Source organism: Martes martes, assembly GCF_963455335.1.
Source record: "Martes martes genome assembly, chromosome: 16".
Taxonomy (NCBI): domain Eukaryota; kingdom Metazoa; phylum Chordata; class Mammalia; order Carnivora; family Mustelidae; genus Martes; species Martes martes.
This window is the reverse complement of record NC_137904.1, coordinates 21,029,081-21,048,737: the sequence shown is the minus strand read 5'-3', so window position 1 is coordinate 21,048,737 and position 19,657 is coordinate 21,029,081. Positions and strand designations below refer to the sequence as shown.

General features: G+C 42.8%; 1 protein-coding gene across 1 annotated transcript in view; it reads left to right on the top strand.

The window, feature by feature from the left end:
- VPS53 (VPS53 subunit of GARP complex) overlaps nt 1-19,657 on the top strand; it is a 135,074-nt gene that overhangs the window by 90,718 nt on the left and 24,699 nt on the right. The window contains exons 15-18 of the mRNA XM_080826206.1: nt 924-1,071; nt 6,497-6,579; nt 7,737-7,815; nt 19,405-19,553. Of these exons, the coding sequence (XP_080682332.1) occupies nt 924-1,071; nt 6,497-6,579; nt 7,737-7,815; nt 19,405-19,553 (459 nt within the window). The remainder of the gene's footprint in view (nt 1-923; nt 1,072-6,496; nt 6,580-7,736; nt 7,816-19,404; nt 19,554-19,657) is intronic.

The following is a 19,657-nucleotide window of genomic DNA, read 5'->3' as shown; positions in this document are numbered from 1 at the left end:
TCCAACATGCAGGAGAACCTCACTGAGCTTCTAATGTTCTTACTGACCATTCTCTTACTTGATCATTTAGGTTGGGTTTACTACTTTAATATTTTAAATAACACTCAGGACAGCATCCTTGAACAGGAGTAGAACTACTGGGTCAAATATGTGAACGTGTGTTTTAAGCTCATGAAATACACCTCCAGGAAGTTTGGACAGCTTCATGCCCCTGACCCATAGTGCAAGAGAGTGTCAGCACCCTCACACCCTTGTAAGTGCTGGAAATGAAGATATTTTCTAATCTGTGACTACTAGGAAGACCAGGCAGTTTTGAGGTTATTTTTTTGATGTTTTTAAGGTAGATGTCACTGAATTCTGTCTGCTTTAAAAAGAACTTAGACTCTCACAGTTAAAAGAGCAGGAGGTTTTATAACTCTCTACGTTTTGTGAACACGTGATTAGATCAGTAGGCAGGGAGGAGGCAGTCGGGGCTTTGGGCAGGAACCATGTATTAGCATTCACCTTGGTATCCCACCACAAGCATAATGTACAAACTCCTGTGCAGAATTTTCTTACCTGAAACAGTGGTGGAACAAGCTTTGTGCTACAGATGATCCTGAATGAGCTCTCCAGATCAGGAGATGGCAAGCTAAGCAGAGGCCACTCAGCAGCCTTCTCTGCAAGTATCCAGGTTATCATAGTTAATATGACCGGTTACTGGCTCACTGTTGGAATTGTTTCTTCCTACTCCTGATGGTCAGAGAACTTAAACAGATGATGGTCAAGGTAAGGTCAGTAGGAAAAGGCTCATTGTATGTGGGTTTGTTTGGGCCACGTCCAGCCTTTCCTTCCCCCTTTTCTTTGTCTTAAGATGGGCAGTTACCAGTTCAGGAAGCTAATGAGAAGCCCCCTCCTAACCACTTCCTGTTCCCCTTCCTCAGAACCACAAGCAGCAGTGGAGGGCTGACCATCAGCAGCCTCCTCAAGGAGAAGGAAGGCTCGGAAGTAGCCAAGTTCACGCTCGAGGAGCTCTGCCTCATCTGCAGTATCCTGAGCACAGCCGAATACTGTCTGGCCACCACCCAGCAGGTGAGCTGCCCATCGCTCCCTTTTCCAGAACCATCTGGGCCTCCTGACTCAGTAGGTAAAAGTGTGGGCCCTCACAAGCCATGTACAGCCTTGGGCAGATTGGTTGGTCATAGAGGAAAACTGCAGCAGCCAGCAGACGGTCCAGGCAGCCATCTTACAGAAGAGCCTTGTTAAAAGGAGACCAGGGAAGAAAGTCTTGACCGATCTCCTCCCCAGGCTAGTTTCAGCTGCTCAGAGGACATGCCCTTTTGAAAGTAGGTCAGTAGCACTGTCTCCCCTATGAGAAAAGCAGTGACAGACTTAATGATGCTAGGACCCGGCCACTGGTGGCGATGAGTCACAGCCAGTGACTCCATTCTCAGAAGTGTTACGAGGCTAAGCAAAATCCTTTGGGCTTTTATGTGTCTCCTGAAATGTACACAGCATTCTCAGTCTGCCTAAACCAACAACCATTGTTTGGATACTGACGTTCAGGAACTGTGAAGCAGGAAAGGGTGATGCTGCTCCTGGAGCTCCCCATTAGCAGGAGGAAGACCCAGAAGAATTTTCCACTTAGCCTCCAATGTGGGATTAGAAGTTCCTTTTCACATTCAGGATGGAATTCACCTAAGGCCAAGAGAAGGAACAGAACTAGAGAAGGTTGTGCTCTTGCCCCCTCTTCGGGTTTATTATTTACACATATCTGGATCACAGGAAGGTAGTCATAAGTGATGGTTCAGACAGTACAGCTCGGAGTGCCCTGTGAGCCAGGGCACGAATACAGGAGGCCAAAATAAGAAGTGTTCCCCCCAAAGATTCACAGTTGAGGTTAAGCAAACCAGAGGCAGTAGCTTGCTCTCTGTGGGGATGTGGTCACACTGAATCACACAGGGGATGATCTGGCAAGGTTTGGCCTTGCAGTCAGAGACAGTACTCCCTTTAGCCCCAAGAACTCCCAGGGCAGGACAGCAGTGTCTGTGAGGACCTCCAAGGCAGAGGTCCCAGAGTTTGGTGTTGAAGATACGCTATCTATTTAACTGTTTTGGATGTGTGCAGAAAAGGAAGATGCGCGCGTGCGTGCATAGACACACACACAGACACGCGAGTATTTTAAAAATAAAAGTCAATTAAGTAAATAAATAAATAAATAATTTTAAAAATTTAAAAGAAAAGTAAAATGACCGGTGAACCAAAGGGGGAAAAAAACATAAAAATGATGACTCTTAATCCCATCACCATCACATAATCGTATTAGCAATTTGGAGTACTTCTTTCAGTCCTTTTTCATGAACATAGTTTTGTATGCTATCATCTTAACTTAATTCAGTCTCATATCCCTTTGTTGTTTTTATTAACATCACAGCACTAGCATTTCTCCTGTTTCTATAATGCCTTTATTAGCAGCATTATTAATTGTTACATAATATTTCATTAAGGGATAATACCATAAATTATTTCACAGTATCCCTCATAATTGTTTATGCTGTTTCAGGATTTTGCTTCTAAAGTACTCCTACAAAGAACATCTAATATGTTTTACGTTATTGTTCTACAACAGATTCTTAAAAGTTCTAGAAGTACTAGATCAAAGATCATTTTGATGACTCATGATAGATGTAGCCAATTTTTTTGTTATTTAGTGAAGTTTTTTTTCTAAGATTTTATTTATTTGTCAGAGAGAGAGAAAGAGAGCGCACAAGCAGGGGGAGCAGGAGTTAGAGGGAGAAGCAGGCTCCCCGATGAGCAAGGAGCCGATGTGGGACTCGATCCCAGGACCCTGGGATCATGACCCGAGCCAAAGGCAGATGTTTAACTGACTGAACCACCCAGGTGTCCCTAGTGAAGATTATTTTTACTGATCATAAAAGTCATTCTTAGGGGCACCTGTGTGGCTCAGTGGGTTAAGCCTCTGCCTGCGGCTCAGGTCATGATCTCAGGGTCCTGGGATCGAGCCCCATCAGGCTCTCTGCTCAGCGGGGAGCCTGTTTCCCCCTCTTTCTCTGCTTGCCTCTCTGCCTATGTATGATCTCTCTCTCTGTCAAGTAAATAAAATCTTAAAAAAAGAAGTCATTCTTAGCACCTATATTTTGATCTCTAAATACCATTGTCCCCTAAAAGAAACCAGAGATTCCTAGAGAATTGAGTAATTGCGGGTCTGGGAGAGGAAATGTACAAGGTGACCCTGGAGCATCATGTCATGCAAAAAGCAAGAAAAATATCAAAGATGGTGACAGTCATTTCAGAGGGATTCAGGAGCCATAATGGGCTTCTTGTACAAAAGGATGTGTAGATGTGTCCAAGTCTTAACTCCCAGTACCTGTAAATGTGACCCTATTCAGAAATAGGGTTTTTGAAGCTGTAATCAAGTTAGGATCTCAACAAGAGATTATCTTGCATTTAGGGTGAACCCTAATCCAATCCAAGGACTAAAATCCAATGACTGGCAGCCTTAGGAAAGGGAGATCTAACCGACACAGGGAAGAAGGCCACATGAAGATAGAGGCGGAGATTGGAGTGATGCGCCTATAAGCCAAGGAACACCAAGGATTGCCAGCAACCGGAAGATAGAAGAGAGGTGTGGAATAGTTTCTCCCTCAGAACTTCCAGAAGGAACCAACCCTGCCAACACCTTATTTTGGGCTTCTGGCTTTTGGAACTATGAGAGAATAAACTTCTGTTTTGAGCCACCACGTTTTATAGTGATTTGTGAGAGCAGTCTAAGAACCTAACACAGGAGCCAAGGAATAAGCTCTGCTGGTCAGAGGTGGGCTGTATAAACATCAATGAGAAGTTAACTGCAATGCACCGAAAACATCAGATGTGTTTATATCCATGTGGTTTGATGATTTCTCTTTTCTTAGTGCACTTACTATCTTCAAAGAGCCTAAGAAACCACTGGTATGAATTGAATACTGGTAAATAAAGGGAAAGTTCTTAACCTTTCTTTCCTATTGAACTTATACCTCAGATTAAGGAAATCATTGACAATGGGAAATCTCTCTCTTTTTTAAGATTTTATTTATTTAAGTGAGACAGAGAGTACGAGCAGAGCAGAGGGAGCACAAGCAGACACTTAGCCAACTGAGCCACCCGAGGGCCCAGGAAATACCTCTTTATAGCAGAATTTCAGCTAATAAATGAAGAAGAAAAGAATTAGAATATCATTCTTTTATATCTCCTAATGAAATAAGGGATCTGGCATTGACCTTCAGTGGCTGCTGACATTACAAAAAAGAGACAAGCATCATGTATCTCCTGATAAAAGTACACAACACCAGGATGCCTGGGTGGCTTAGTCAGGAGAGCCTCTCAGCCTTTGGCTCAAGTCCTGATCCACAGTCCTGGGATTGAGTCCCTCATTGGGCTCCTTGCTCAGCAGGGAACCTGCTTCTCCCTCTGCTTTCCACTCCCCCGGCTTGTGCTCTCTCATTCTCTCTCCATAAGAAATAAGTAAGTAAAGTCTTTAAAAAAAAAAAAAAAAAGCACACAACACCATCATGAAATAGGTTTCTTAAAAAGAGAGCGAGAGAAGAACCTGAATCTGATCAGGCTTCTACATCAAATTACAATTTACAGAAAATACAAGGAACAGAGGAACATGTTAATTAATACTTCATGGATACAATCAACAAAATCCAACCTATGGGAAATTCTAGAGAGCAAACAATCCAGTTTCCTTAGGAAGAAAATTGCAGGAAGAAGGCAAAAAGAAATGGAAGGAGAAACCAGAGACAAGAATTGGAAAATAATAACTTAAAAAACAATACCAATTATTGATATCGGCTCATTAATTGTGTAACACTTTTACACATGTTGTTGCGTTCCTTCATGCAAGAGCTCTTCAGGAAGCACTTACTGTGGTAAGGACCAGGCACTCTATTTGGCGTTAATTAGCAGTAGTGAACAAAGTAGATAGTTTTTTACTGTCAGGAAATTTAGAACTAAAGGAGGAGCCAAGACAGTAATAAGTAGCCAAGATGTAACTTCAATTTTGTGGCAAGTGCTAGGTAGGGAGTTGTCTACTGAAGTAGCTGGTCAAGGAGGGCGTCTCTGAGAAGAGGTGATATTGAAGCAGAGACCGAGGGTGGGCAAAGGAGACTGCCAGGTGAGGAGTGTGGAAGGGTTGGGAGGTGGGGGGTGGCAAAACAAGGGAGCCGGTTAGGAAGGGTAAGCAAGGAGCGTTTCAGGAAGAAGAAGTAGGAAGTGTGAAGTATGAAGACCCTGAGGAGGTGTGTGTGAACTTGGTATGTTCCAGAACCTTAAGTTACAGCACAAAGTGAAGCCAAACAGGCAAGGGGGGAAGAAGATGTGAGCCAGAGAGCCTGACAGAACCCAAATCATAGTTAGAAAGTTTGGATTTTATTTTCAGTGTAACAGGAAAAGGCCACTGAAGAGTTGAAGCCTTGAAAGCCTTTACTGTAATTTGCTTCATCGGTCCCTTACAAGCATGTGGATTGTTTCCAGTTTTGTCACTAACATAAACAAGATCAGAATGGAAGCTTCTTGAAAAGAGGATCTTCTCTGTTTTGTTCACTTAGTAACTCATATATACTCTTGTTGCAGAGCTGGGCACAAAACAGGCTTTCTGAAAATTGTGGTTGAATTCATGAATGCTGCAAAGAATACTCAGAGATCTTTGTATATCATACTCATTCTCGTCGAAGTCTATTTCTAGACGTGAAATTGCTGTTTTAAAGAGTGTGTGTGTTTACATTTCTGCTTTTTAAACAAATTACCTTCTGAAAGGTTACACGAATTTACACACCCCTAAGAGCATTTTTAAATTTAAGACAAAATACTCATTATTCTTGAGTTTGTGTAATCAATGGCTTTGGGAGTGTTGGGTGAGTCAGTTCCTGGGATGCTTTGAGATGTTTACAATTCTTGGTCAGTTGTCTTTTTCTTTGAGGCGGCTGGGAGCGTAGCCAGTGTTTCTGTTTGGCTGTAGGCTGACGAAGGCAGACTGTGTTTCTTTTGTTTACCTCGGTATCCCCAACACCTTAACATAGTGGGTGGCCCATCGTAGCACTCAGTGAATACTTGTACTGGTTTTACTGCCGCTCACCACCAGAGTCTTCCAGTGTTGGTGAGCGAGCCTGCAGTTGGTTCATGGAGCAGGGAGGATCCTGAAAACTGGGGTCTTTTTAAAATTAATGAAATGAATTGTCAGTGTGTCATAAGAGACAAGTACAGCCCAGTGCTAAAGGGCAAAGGTTCTGAAGGAAGTTTGACTCCTGGCCCTACTGTCACGCCTCCATTTTCTCTTCTGTAAAATGAAGATAAAAGTAGAATCTACCTCATGGGGTTGTGAGAATGAAATGAGTCAGGACATGAAAAGTGCCCAGAATTGTACCTGAATCATCAAACTCAGTAAATATTACGTGCTCTTAGGACGATACTCCTTTGGATCACTGTTAAGCATGTTTTTCTCTCTTATTTTTAATAGCTAGAAGAAAAACTCAAGGAAAAAGTTGATGTAAGTCTGATTGAACGAATCAATCTGACTGGAGAAATGGATACGTTCAGCACGTACGTACCTTGCACATACTTGCTTAAGGCCTGCCCTTTAACCCCACAAAGCAACGTGTCTCTGGCTGTTGGCTTTAGGCCACTACAGAACCTAAGAGGTTTCCAGGGCCCCCTGTTGAATGAGGATTATTCTCCAGCAGCCAGTAAGAAGAAGCATCAGAAGCTAGCGCGGCTGCCTCCCATTTGCCCTGCTCAGATACAGTCATTTTTAGCTTACAGGGTCTTTATTGTTGCCCTATCTAGAATAACCAAAGAGAAGAAATCCTCCCTTGACCATCCCTGCAGGAAAGTCAAGTCCAAGGCCTCCTGTCCCCCACGCCACCCCAAATCCACAGCGGGCCAGCCCCACCTTCAGTGTCTTAGAACACAAAGTGTGAGCAGCTTGATTTTAGCCAGGTGGGGGGATGGTTGGGGTAGAAGGTGTCTGTCCAAGAAGTTCAGACTGTAAAGCCTTCTCAAAATAGTTCTTTCACTAATGTTGCCTTGCAGTATTTTTGTTGTGGTCAGTAAATGAGATTAAGGTAGGCCATTACTAAGGAAAAATCAAGATTCTCTTCTTAGGTCATTTCCTCTCCTTTTACCAGCATTTTTTTTCCCCCAAGTTCTCATTTAAACATTTTGAGCAAACAGGTGCTTTTAGAAGAAGAAGTGAAGGAGGGATTCTGAGTGGAGTGATTAGGGAGACTAGCCATGAAATTTTTCGACCTGACTCAGTGGGGACACACCCAAATAAGACCAGGACATGCAAGCAAGAATGAAGAGCCAAGACGTTCCTCGTTGTCATCCATTCCTTTTTGAAAGCAAACTCGAGTTTTTCTGATGAAATGATGAATCTGATTTTGATATGGGTGCCTAAAAGCTTTGGCAGGGGCTGTGTTAGTCATTCAAAAAGCTATTTCTTTAAAGTGATGACCTCCGGGGTGCCTGGGTGGCTCAGTCATTAAGCATCTGCCTTCAGCTCAGGTCATGATCACAGGGTTCTGGGATTGAGCCCTGTATCAGGCTCCCTGCTCAGCGGGAAGCCTGCTTCTCCCTCTCCCACTCCCCCTGCTTGTGTTCCCTCTCTCACTGTCTCTCTCTCTGTGTTAAATAAATAAATAAAATTTTAAAAAATTATTAAGTAAAGCGATGACCACTGTAATTTGTTTGATTTGCAGTGTCATCTCTAGCAGCATCCAGTTGTTGGTCCAAGATCTGGATGCTGCCTGCGATCCTGCACTGACTGCCATGAGCAAGGTGAGGTTGGGGAAGCGCTTCTTCTTAGACCTCCAAGAGTGACTGCAGGTGCTTGCTATCATCCCTGGCCGGTGGCTTCTTCGGGTTCTTCACTGCTTCAAGTGTCAGCTGGAAGGAGACCAGAAAGCCTCCAGGAGTTGAGTTTATCTTGTGCCTTAGGCCAGTTGCTTGTCCTCTGAGAATAAGACAGGGAGTTGGTATGTTTGGTAGGTCTTTGTTGAGCATCTGACACATGCGAAAAACCGTAAAGGGGTCTCACCAGAATGGGCGTTTTTGTTAGTGCTTACAGCAGTAACTTCTGACTCTTTCTGAGCTCCTGTATCAGCACAATAATATTTGATCAGATTGTGAACCTTGGTTTCCTACTGTCATGGTGGCACATTGGTCGGGCTCCGTCCCCTCCTAGAGCACATGCTGCCTCATGTTACCATTCGGCTTTGATGCGCCCTTCCTAAAAGTATCCAAATTCCTGAATTGCATGGACCATACAGCCTATGGAAGACTCTCTTGTTCATTGATTAATTAAGTTGGAAATGGGCAGTTCTTTCTTGATTCTTTAATCCAAATAACATGAAGCTATCTACCCTAGAATTTCTAGAGCAGGGGTCAGCAAACTAAATAACTTTTTTATTGGAACACAGCCATGCTCATTCATGTGTATATTATCTGTGGGTGCTTTTGTGTTACAATAGCAGAAACACTTAATGAGTAAGTCAGTCATGAGACCATATGGCTCAAAAAGCCTAAAATACTGACTGGCCCTTTACAGAAAAAGTTTGCCAGTGCCTGTTCTCGAAATATCAGACTCTTGTAGCAGTCTTCTGGAGAAAGAACTTCTCTGGAACCCACTGGTCAGTAGCAGAGTACAGTGGAAAAAACACTGGCTTTGGAGTCAGATGGACCGAACTCTCCTCGTTCTTCCTCTGGGGGTATCAACTTAACCTCTGTGGGCCCGGGTGAACCCATCAGTACGTGAAATGCAGCTCTCTACCCCCAATGTTGCGAGGACGGGGCATGAAGAAAGTGACTGGCCTGATGCCAATCCATGTTGCTGCTCTTTCCCTCCTCTCAGGAGGGGTGGCCATGTCACAGGGTTGTGTAAGCATACATTTGGTCTGAATTTAGTTTTGTAGTAGATTGTAAATATTTAACAAAAAAAAGGATGAAAACCAAAACTTAAGCTGCAGGGTTTTATGAAGCTAAGTGGGGAGTCCTGAATTGCTTATGTCACCGAGTTTCGATTCAAAAGATTGATCCTTCCACCAATCAGAATTGGATGTGTATTTCCAGGATTCTCAGTGTTTATGAGTAGCACATGAGCAGGCAAATTGAGGCTAACCCATTTTCTTAAAGGAACGTGGCTCTGAAGATTCATTCTTTGGGCTCTGATTATCCCCTAGCTGCCGGTGAACATTCACTGTGTCTGCATGTGATCTGTTCCAGCTGCCATCTCTCCTGGACTGCCACACACTTTAGATCGGAATGCAGCTGGTAAAAGAATTTTACATTTACCAAAGGAAGAGTGGATTTTTTTTTCCCCAGTAAAATAACAGTTGTAGGGGAGTTTAACACTCCAGGTGCTGCTTATATGAACTGTCAGTTCATTAGTGGATTTCCCTCGCACTCCCCCCACCACCACCCATTTCTCCCCCAGACCCACACCAGCAAATATTAACAGAGACCATACCTCCAGAATCTTTTGTTTATATCATAGGAAAACCACAGACTAGGGAACGCAGCAGCTGGGAGACCATTACTCTTTGTCTGAGTCTTCTGGAGTTCTAGTGAAATGAGATCCATGTGATGAAAATGACCAGATATAAACAAGCCAAGTGGTCACAGATTGATTCAACACACACTCAGTTATTTGTGCCTGCGTCCTGTTTTGTGTGGTTTCTTTAGGACTTCTTAAAACTTTTGTGTTGCGATAATGCTTATTTTTGTCTCCCAATTCCATCATTTTTGCCGCTAGTTGGGCAGTTCAGTTCGGACTCTACCCAGCACAGTGCTGGGAGCTTCAAAGCTGGGAAAGACATGGACCTCACCCCAAGGTGCTTAGATTTCGGAAAGTGTGGGGTAAGAGATGTGTGAGATGAGAGGACTGCTCAAATAACAGCAGTACAAGGTATGGGGAAATCACTACTGTAAGAAAAGTACAAAATATGCCCTCTTTTAAAAGAAGAGAGAGTTCGTCTCTCTGTTTGTATCAAGTAGGGAAGCGAAGAAGGTCTTCTTGAGGAAGTGGCATTTTTAAAAAAAAATTTTTTTTTCTAAAGATTTTATTTATTTATTCAACAGACAGAGATCACAAGTAGGCAGAGAAATAGGCAGAGAGAGAGGAAGAAGCAGGCTACCTGCTGAGCGGAGAGCCCGATGCGGGGCTCGATCCCAGGACCCTGAGACCATGACCTGAGCCGAAGGCAGAGGCCTAACCCACTGAGCCACCCAGGCTCCCCCATTTTTTAAAAATTTTTATTTATTTATTTATTTGACAGAGAGAGCACGAGCAACAGAGGGAGAGGGAGAAGCACACTCCCCACAGAGCAAGGAGCCCAGTGCGGGACTCAATCCCAGGACCCTGGGAACATGACCTGAGGTGAAGGCAGAGGCTTAACCGACTAAGCCACCCAGGCATCCACTTTGCCCATTTTTAAATTAGGTTGTCTCTTTGTTGAGTTGTAAAAGTTCCTTTATAGTCTGAATACTAGACCCCTTACCAGATTTATGATTTGCAAATATGTTCTCCATTTCTGTGGGTTGTCTTTTCACTTTCTTGATTATGTCCTTTGAAACACGGAAGTTTTTAGTTTTGTTGAAATCCAATCTTTGTATTTCTTCTTTTGTTGCTATACTTTTGGTGTCCTATCTAAGACACCATTGCCTAATCCAGAATTACAAAGACTTATACCTGTATTTTCTTGTACGCTGTTTTTAGTTTTAGCTCTTACATTTGGGCCTTCAATCCATTTTGAATTAATTTTTGTATATGGTGTGAAGTAAGGATTCGGCTTCATCCCGTTGCATGTAGATTTACAGCCATCCCAGTACCATTTGTTGAAAAGACTATTCTTTATCCATTGGATGGTCTTAACACTCTTGTCAAAAATCAGTTGATCATAGATACACAGGTCTATTTCTGGACTTTCTGTTTATTCCATTGATCTCTAGGTCTGTCCTTATGCCAGTACCACACTGTTTTGATTATTGTAGCTTTATGGCAAGCTTTAAAATCAGGAAATATGAATCCTCCTTGTTCTTTTTCAAGATTGTTTTGGCTGTTTTGATCTCTCGCAAGGGTGCCTGGTGGCTCAGTTAGTTAAGCATCCAACTCTTGATCTCGGGGTTATGAGAGCGAGCCCCATGTTGGGCTCCACACTGGATGTGGAGCCTGCTTAAGATTGTCTCTCTCCCTCTCCCTCTGTCCCTCCTACCCCTTTTCTCTCTCCCTCTCAAATAATAATAATAACAATAATAATAATAAATAATTGACCTCTTGCAGTGTCACCACTTTTTTTTTTGTCTCCCCCACAGTGTTCTTCTCCCTAAAGACACCACATATCTAGACTGCCTCTCTGTTTTGTTATAGCTGTCTCCCCTGTTAAGCTTTGAACAGCTTGAGGGCTGTGTCTATTCATTTTTGGATCTCCAAGGCATAGCTTAACATACATAGTATTCCCTGAATGACTTTGAATGGAAAGAGGGCAAGACGAAGAAAGAACTAAAGTTTGGGGACACCCATATGACCAAAGAATGGAGACAAAGTAAGATATAGATGACCCTAGGATAGAGCTGGTAGACATAGAGTATGTTTATAGGAGATGGCAGGATCATAGATTGAAATGCTTAGGTGCATACAAGGGCTGTTGAAGATATGGTGCTCCTTGATAGTACTCAGTAACAGGGCTCTTCTTTTTTTTTTTTTTTGAAGTTTTAAAAATTTATTTGTCAGAGAGCACAAGCAGGGGGAGCGGCAGGCAGAAGGAGAAGCAGACTCTCCACTGAGCAGGGAGCCCGATGCGGGACTTGATCCCAGGACTCTGAGATCATGACCCGAGCCAAACACAGACAACTAACCCACTGAGCCACCCAGGCGTCCCAATAAAGAGCTGCTTACTTTATTTATTCTTATTTTTTTGAAGATTTTATTTATTTATTTGACAGAGAGAGACATAGCGAGAGAGGCAACACAAGCAGGGGGAGAGGGAGAAGCAGGTTTCCCACTAAGCAGGGAGCCCGTGGGGCTCGATCCCAGGACCCTGGATCATGACCCGGGCTGAAGACAGCCGCTTAAGGACTGAGCCACCCAGGTGCCCCAGGGCTTTTTACTTTAACAAGTAGCATCCTGTAGCTGATTGAAGGCAGGTCAGAAATAGGAAATGCCCACATCTAGCTATTAGCTCCCCAACTATAGACAAGAACCCTGCTGCTGGAAAAGGAGAGGAAAACAGAGTGGCACAGCTTGGTAGAAATACACAGGAACAGCCTTAAACAGGCCAGGCCCATATGGCGGAAGTGAAATAAGAGAAAGAGTTTAATGGTCTCTCTGAAGTTCTAACTTTGAGATTACAGTAATGTGGGTAAATTATGTCAAAATGACCTTTCAGGCTGCTTTCCCTCCCATATTGCTTTATTTTCTTAGATGAGTTCTATGAGATGGTAAGTTATTATTTATGGAGCACTTTACCAGGAATCAGCACCCAAATGGAGTATCTCATTCAATTCTGACAATAAGTTTATAAGGTACCTGTATTGTTTCCTTCTTCCTTTCCCAGATAAGGGAGCTTACTCAGAGAAGTCAAGTCCCTTGTCCCAAATCTCTTAGCTAGCATGTGGGAGAGCCAGGATTCAAATTCAGGTCTTTTTATGGAGGATTGTACGATGCCATACATAGAGAGTAAGAGTAAGTCCTTTTGGCAAACGTGGAAACTGAGGCAAAAGTAGCTTAAGTAATTTGCCTTAAAGTGGAAGGGCCCTAAGCTGGTGTATGCCTGGTATTGCTGGATTTATGTAAATAGTCATGCTTCCCTGATCATGAGCTCTTCAAGTGTCCACAAGCATCCTGTTTGAGATTCGTCTTCAGCCCTTCTCGATCTGACACCATGGCTTTCCTACAGGGGAGAAAAGGGACTGAGTGGCCAACCCAAGTATTCTAGTCTGGATATTTCTCCCTGAAAAGCAACGAACTGTCATTCTAGTGTGTTTATTTTCTTTTTCATAATATGCCCAAAGCCATGTAGCCTTATAACAGTGAAGCCAGAAATAAAACCAAGTCTCCTGATTCTTGAAAAGGCAATTGCTTGGGATGCCTTAGTGGAAATATAAAGTTCTGTCTTTTAAATGTAAATTCTATAAATCCTTAGAAATTAGCTACTGTAATTAGGCTTTTTAAGTAGGACTTTTTTTTAAATTCTGCGGCTTCCTTAAAAAAAAGCCATTGGTTACATGGTACCTTCCTCACTATGTCCTTTTTCCTAGGGCTTCTCACATCACTAGGTTAAAAGAATCTGTCCAACATCAAACACACTTTGTTTTTGTCCATTAATGGTAGTTTGGCGGGGGGAGAAAAAAAAGAAACCGAACAAATTAAATTTCCTTACAGTTTGGCAGGTAATTTCTATTCTATTAGGTTTTAAGATTGTGAACATGTACTAATTTAGGAGGCTGCATTACTATCCCCCAAAGACATTTTGAAATAGCTAGAACAGTCCTCAAATCTGTTCTCATTTTCCTCAGTCATTAAAATGTAGATCTATTTCAGGAGGCCCACAGAACTCTGTGGTTATTCCTCAAGGGGCTCCATCAGTCCATTAAGCATCTCCCTTGGGTTCAGGCAATGATCCCAGGGTCCTGGGATCAAGCCCCACATCGGGCTCCCTCAAGTTCACTTTTCCACTTACAATCAAAACATATCTTTCTTTTTTTGTAGAAGAGATTCCTTTTTTTTTTTTTTAAGTCTTTTACATTCTTTTCTTTTTTTTTTTAAGATGTTATTTATTTATTTGACAGAGAGAGAGATCACAAGTGGGTAGAGAGGCAGGCAGAGAGAGAGAGGGAAGCAGGCTCCCTGCTGAGCAGAGAGCCCAATGCGGGGCTCGATCCCAGGACCCTGAGATCATGACCTGAGCCAAAGGCAGAGGCTTAACCCACTGAGCCACCCAGGCTCCCCAAGAGATTCCTTTTTCATTATGACCAAAACATATCACCTTCATTGTAAAAAATATAATTTTTTAAAAGAAGAAAATTTAAATAACTCATACTTAATAGATTTATTTTAGTCTTTTTATGCATATATTTTAAAAATATAAGTTCATATGGTATGTGCTATTTCATAACTTTTTTCCCATTTAGCAGGTTTTAATAGTTTTCTGTGTCATTCAATTCAGAGCTACAGTAATTTATAGTGATTGCATAGTTTTCCATAGTACAGAGTATTTGTTGTTTAAATAGTAACAGTAGGTTAACATTTACCATGGAATTAATACCTGTCAGGCACTATGTTAAGAGCACTCCATGTGTCATCTTTCAGTACCTGTATGGATTATAGATATTACCATCCCAGTTTTACAGCCAAGAAAACTGAGGTTCAGAGAGGTTGGGTAACTTACCTGATTGAACAGACAGTATTAGAACTCTGGACTGGCAGACTCCAGATTTCCTAATTTTAAGTATTCTAATGTACTCTTTCCCTTAAAATGTATGTGATCAACTCACTTTTGGTAATTATTTCCAATTATTTACATTTAAAAACAGTCTGGCAGAGCGCCTGGGTGGCTTAGTCAGGTAAGTGCCTGCCTTCAGCCCAGGTCATGATCCCAAGGTCCTGTGGGACAGAGTCCCACATCGAGCTCCCTGCTCAGCTGGGAGCCTGCTTCTCCCTTACCCTCTGCCCCACTCCTGCTTATGCTGTCTTGCTCTCTGTCTTTCAAATAAGTAAAATCTTGGGATTGATAACAGGGTGATGGGTATTGAGGAGGGTACTGGGTGTTATACATAACTAATGAATCACTGAACACTACATCAGAAACTGATTATGTACTATATAGTAGCTAGCTGAACATAATAAAAAAATAAATAAGCTATATGGTAAGAACCTCAAAAAAATTAAGTAAAATCTTAAAAAAAAAAACCAGTCTGGCAATAGACAGCCTCACGTATGTGGGTGACTGTGTGGGTGTTTTCTAAACATTCATAATTACTAACATCAGATTGTCCTAAAGGGAATTGCAGAAGCTATGTAAAATGCTATGTAAAATGCTAAAATTTTTGGTAGGGATTTCCAAAAGGTTGTACAGGGGTGCCTGTGTGGCTCAGCCGGTTAAGCATCCAACTCTTGGTTTCTGCTCAGGCCGTGATCTCCCTCTTGGGAGTTGGAGCCCTGCGGGGAGCTCAGCGGAGAGTCTGCTTCCTCTCTGCCCTCCCCCCCACCCCTGCTTGCACGCATTTGCACTCTCTCTCTCTCTCTCTCTAAAATAATAAATCTTAAAAAGAGAAATGTCATACAAATTGACCTTTCTATTGGCCTAGTAGTGAGTGAAAAATACATATATTTATCTTCCTAAAGCCTTTATTACTCCGCTTTCTATTCTGGATCTTCTTGATTTTCCCCTTAAAGTTAAGGAACGTGTGTCTTCCTCCTGTCACTGCCATCACCACCACCAAGTCAGCTGCGTACCTACAGCCTCATACGTAGATTTTCCTTGCTTCAATTCCTTCAGCTAATGTCAAGTTCATTTAGGGTGGTAACACTTTTGGAAAGCAGCATGGTAAAGTGGAAGGAGCATGGACTCTGGAGTTAGATGTTCCAACTTCTAGATCTCAGCCCTGCTAACTTACCAGTTATGCTTCATTAGGCAAAGCATGTCTTATCCTCAAGTCTGTCTTATTTGTAAAGCAGGAGTAATATTACCTCCTTTACTGTATTGTTATAGGCAATAAGTTAATGTGAAAATGTCAACCACGTGATGCATGATCACACAGGTGCTCAAAAAACGTTCCTTCTCCCTTTTTAATTCCCACACAGTGCTCAGTCCACTGCTGTGCACTCACGAGGTACCTATAAATACATCAGATGCTTGTTGCAGGAGTAAAAGTAGCCCAGACAGGCGTTGGAGTGCCTGTGAGTTGCCTGGGCAAGGGCTGTCCTTGGGGCCCAGTGGCCCGGCAGCCTAAGCCACAGCAGTAGACTCCGATTGTCTGAAATAGCCCCAGAATCCACATGGGTCAGTCTGTGTTATCTATCTCTAGTTCCATGCTCAAAATGAATAGGTAGGAATTTGAATTTGAGGAAAAGTAGCTTCTCAGGAGAGGCCTCTCTCCAAGCTTCATACAGCAACAGAGAAAAACAAGGTCCGAAGTAAACTGATTTCGGAGCTCTGTTCTCTGTTTGGTGGACTGATCAGAATTCTCTGCTGCAGTGGGCTCTTGCTAGGAAGTGATTATCTCCCCAGCCTTCCCTGTAAAGTGGTAACTAACATCCATCACACGCTCGCTCCTCAGGTAGCAGAAACCAGGGTTGCGGCCCTGGCCCACAGTCTCTCTCTGTACCTTAGTGCGATCATTTCCTCCCGTGCTGTTTCTGTGAGTCCTGTATCTTAATCACAGCTTCTTTGGCAAACTGTTTTTCATGTTTATACAGGAACAGCCCTGTGAAACCCCACCCAAACAAAAAGCACAAAAGGAAAACCTTTTAAGTAGGGCAGGGTAAATTTTAACTGTCAAATGCAAAGTTTACCTGGAAAAGTTGGACTTTTATTCCTACTGATGGCTTTTCATGATGTTTGTTCCTCTAGTACAAGCTACTTTTTGTTGCCTTTTTTGAAAGAGAACATTGCTTGGTCACTGTATATTTCATTAGCATCTCCCTGAGAAACAAGGCTTACCTTGCATTAAGGCACAGTGTTTTTGTTCCTTTTTTTTTTTTTTAAACAAGCATCTAGGAAACAGCCTGGTACTGTAGTGCTTGGGCTTTAGACAGACTTGTTGTCTCTGTCCTGTCATTTACCAGCTGTGTAACTTGGAGCAAGTTACCTAACCTCGTTAAGCTTTTTTACTTTCGTCATCTACAAGATTGCTGTGAGAACCCAATGAGCTCATGTGTGAATAGTAAATGAGGTGATGTATGCAGAGTGCCAGGCGAAGGGACCTGCCTATGGTGGGTCCTCATGTCTGTATCTTGGGCCATTCAGGTTACACCTCAAACCTTAAGTCATCTGGGATAGGGATGGCCAGCATCAACCCATCTGAGGTAGTGACTGGACGGAGTCATTGCTAATTACATTTTGCAGATTTTTCTTTTTTGAATAGTAAAACCAACATCAACTTTCATTGTTCTCCAGCAGCTTAAATAGTTTTCCTATGTCATTAAGCTGACTTAAATTTAAACTCACAAATCTACTTTGCTTTTGCTAATACTTCTTTTAATTTGACCAGTAGAGTCATAACTGGCTAAGGTATTAAAGCAAATTAGATCTTTTCACATATATTGCAAATGTGGATGTGTACTGGCATGGCCAGTGGTGATCAAGAGGGGTTAGCTCACCAGCGGGAACTTGGAGTCCGTCATCCCGCGCTCTGTCTTGTTTCAGAGTTGCTTTGTAGCCAGTGACAGGCCACATCCCCACCTCCTTTTACGGTTGTCTTCAGTCAGGCAATTATCTATTAACTTTTTGAGATGTTGAAATACAAAATGCTGCCAACTTGGAAAACAATAGTCATTCATGGTCATTGGAGGAGAGGGGCATCGAACTCCCTTCCCAGATTCCGTGTTTACCCAGAATGCTCTGCTCCAGGTGTTGCTACAGACCTGGGGAGAAGATGAAGTATAGACATTAACAGCATCTGTCAGTTTTGGCCTCACCCTGTGAGCTCATTTAAGTTCCTCACCTAGGGTGCTCACTGTTTGGATGGGTCAACTCTCTGAAATCAGATGGGAGAAGAAGCCTTTTGAATAAGATAAAAAGATAATGAGGAAAACATTACACATAACCAAAGCATTAGACTATAAAGTCAGTTCATACAGAACTTTCCACTGTTACTCCATTGTTTGTTTCTGATTCTTCCCCATAAAAAATTTGGGGACCTTTTTCTCTCTGGCACTTTGTTGTGGAACCTTGCATAAGACTGAATGTCTCTAGGGCTTGGTTTTCTTATCTCTAAAATGAAGATGGAAGTCCTTCCTGCTTTTTTATATGCTTACACATACCTAAAGCTTTTAAAATATAAATATCTGCTGATTTGAGGAAACATTAGGACAAAACGTAGAGTCACTCAAGCTTCCCAGGCACTGGGGAGTCATTCGTGCACAATATGATTCTTTTAAACAAGTTCCTTTAGTATTGAATTTTTCCTTTCCCCAAGAGCTCTATTTTAAAAAATGGTGTTTTCTTGCCAGAGACATCAGGGCCTCAGAACTACTGCCCTCCTTCTATGAACATATTATATGGTGTGTGTTTGGCTTCGGATCTTTTTAACAGACAGCCCAGCTCCACTCAGAGAGGCTGACTCAGCAGAACTCCTCCTGGACATTCCTACTCTTTTCAGGATTAAAGTGCCCATTTGCTACCTGCTCCGCAGGCTCTCTTCTCCTTCTGTATCCAAGGCGGGAGAGGCACTGTAGCATTGCGTCCTTCCCGGTTTTACTATAGACATGTTCCAGAGCATTTCTCCCAACTCTCATATGGTTAGAGCTTGAGCCAAGCAGGTCTCTCTTTTGTGTTCACAGCTTGCTCAGGGGTCACTCGGGTCCTCTCAGTGGTGCTGGTCTGCCCCGCACCTGCCATCCACACAGTCCCTGCCCCCCTTTCCCGCCCTCTTCCTCATGTCACTGTCTTATCCTCTGAACCGCCCCTTTGTAATGGCCAGGGATCTTCTTTTCTTTCCCTTGATGGAAATCCCAACAGAATCTCAAAGGTTTTAGGAGTAAGGTTTGAATGTTTTATTATGGAAAAATTGCAATTGTGTGCAAAAGTAGAGAAAACAGTATAACAGACCTCATGGACCCGTCACCCAGCTTCACTAATCTTATTTTATCTACTCCTAACTCTAGGTTATTTTGAAGTTAAGTCACATATGTCACATCAGGTCCAGTTCCCTTTTTTCAAAAATCCTCCCCTCTTCACAATTTACTTGAGAGAAAGACCTAAGTAGCCCTCATCTGGGTTTCATTTCACTTAGCCCCAGCCAGCTCCATTCTCCCAAGCTACCAACGTGCTCACAAGTGGCTGCCCCTGCCCTGTCCCCCCAAACCCCTCTTCTGACAGAACAGCCATAGGACCGTCCAGTTCACCTGCCTGGTGAGGGCTCCTTTACAAGATGGCCACTTGGATGGGAAGGGAAGGCTATTTAAAGCATCAGAGGGACAGGTTAGGAAAAGATACCTAACACCTCACTGGCCAGAATAAGGTGGGCATATTTGTTTTTATCCACAGTCAGCCAGGCAGACGAGGTAAGAAGTACTGCCCAAGATAAAATGGTGGTTGTGAGGCTAAGCTCTAGCCTCATTGCCACTCTGCCTGCCCCTTCTCCCAGAACGGGTCAGACTGTCCTCCTGTGAGGGATCTAAAGGTTTCTCTTCCCCATCTCCATTTTCAGATGCAGTGGCAGAATGTGGAGCACGTTGGTGACCAGAGCCCTTATGTCACCTCTGTCATTCTTCACATTAAGCAGAATGTCCCTATCATCCGTGACAACCTGGCTTCCACGCGGAAATACTTTACTCAGTTCTGCATTAAATTTGCAAAGTAAGTCCTGGAATATTCTTCTTTTTTCTTCTTCTTCTTCTTCTTCTTCTTCTTTTTTTTTTTTTTAAAGTAGGCTCTATGCCTGGAGCCCAACTCTGGGCTTG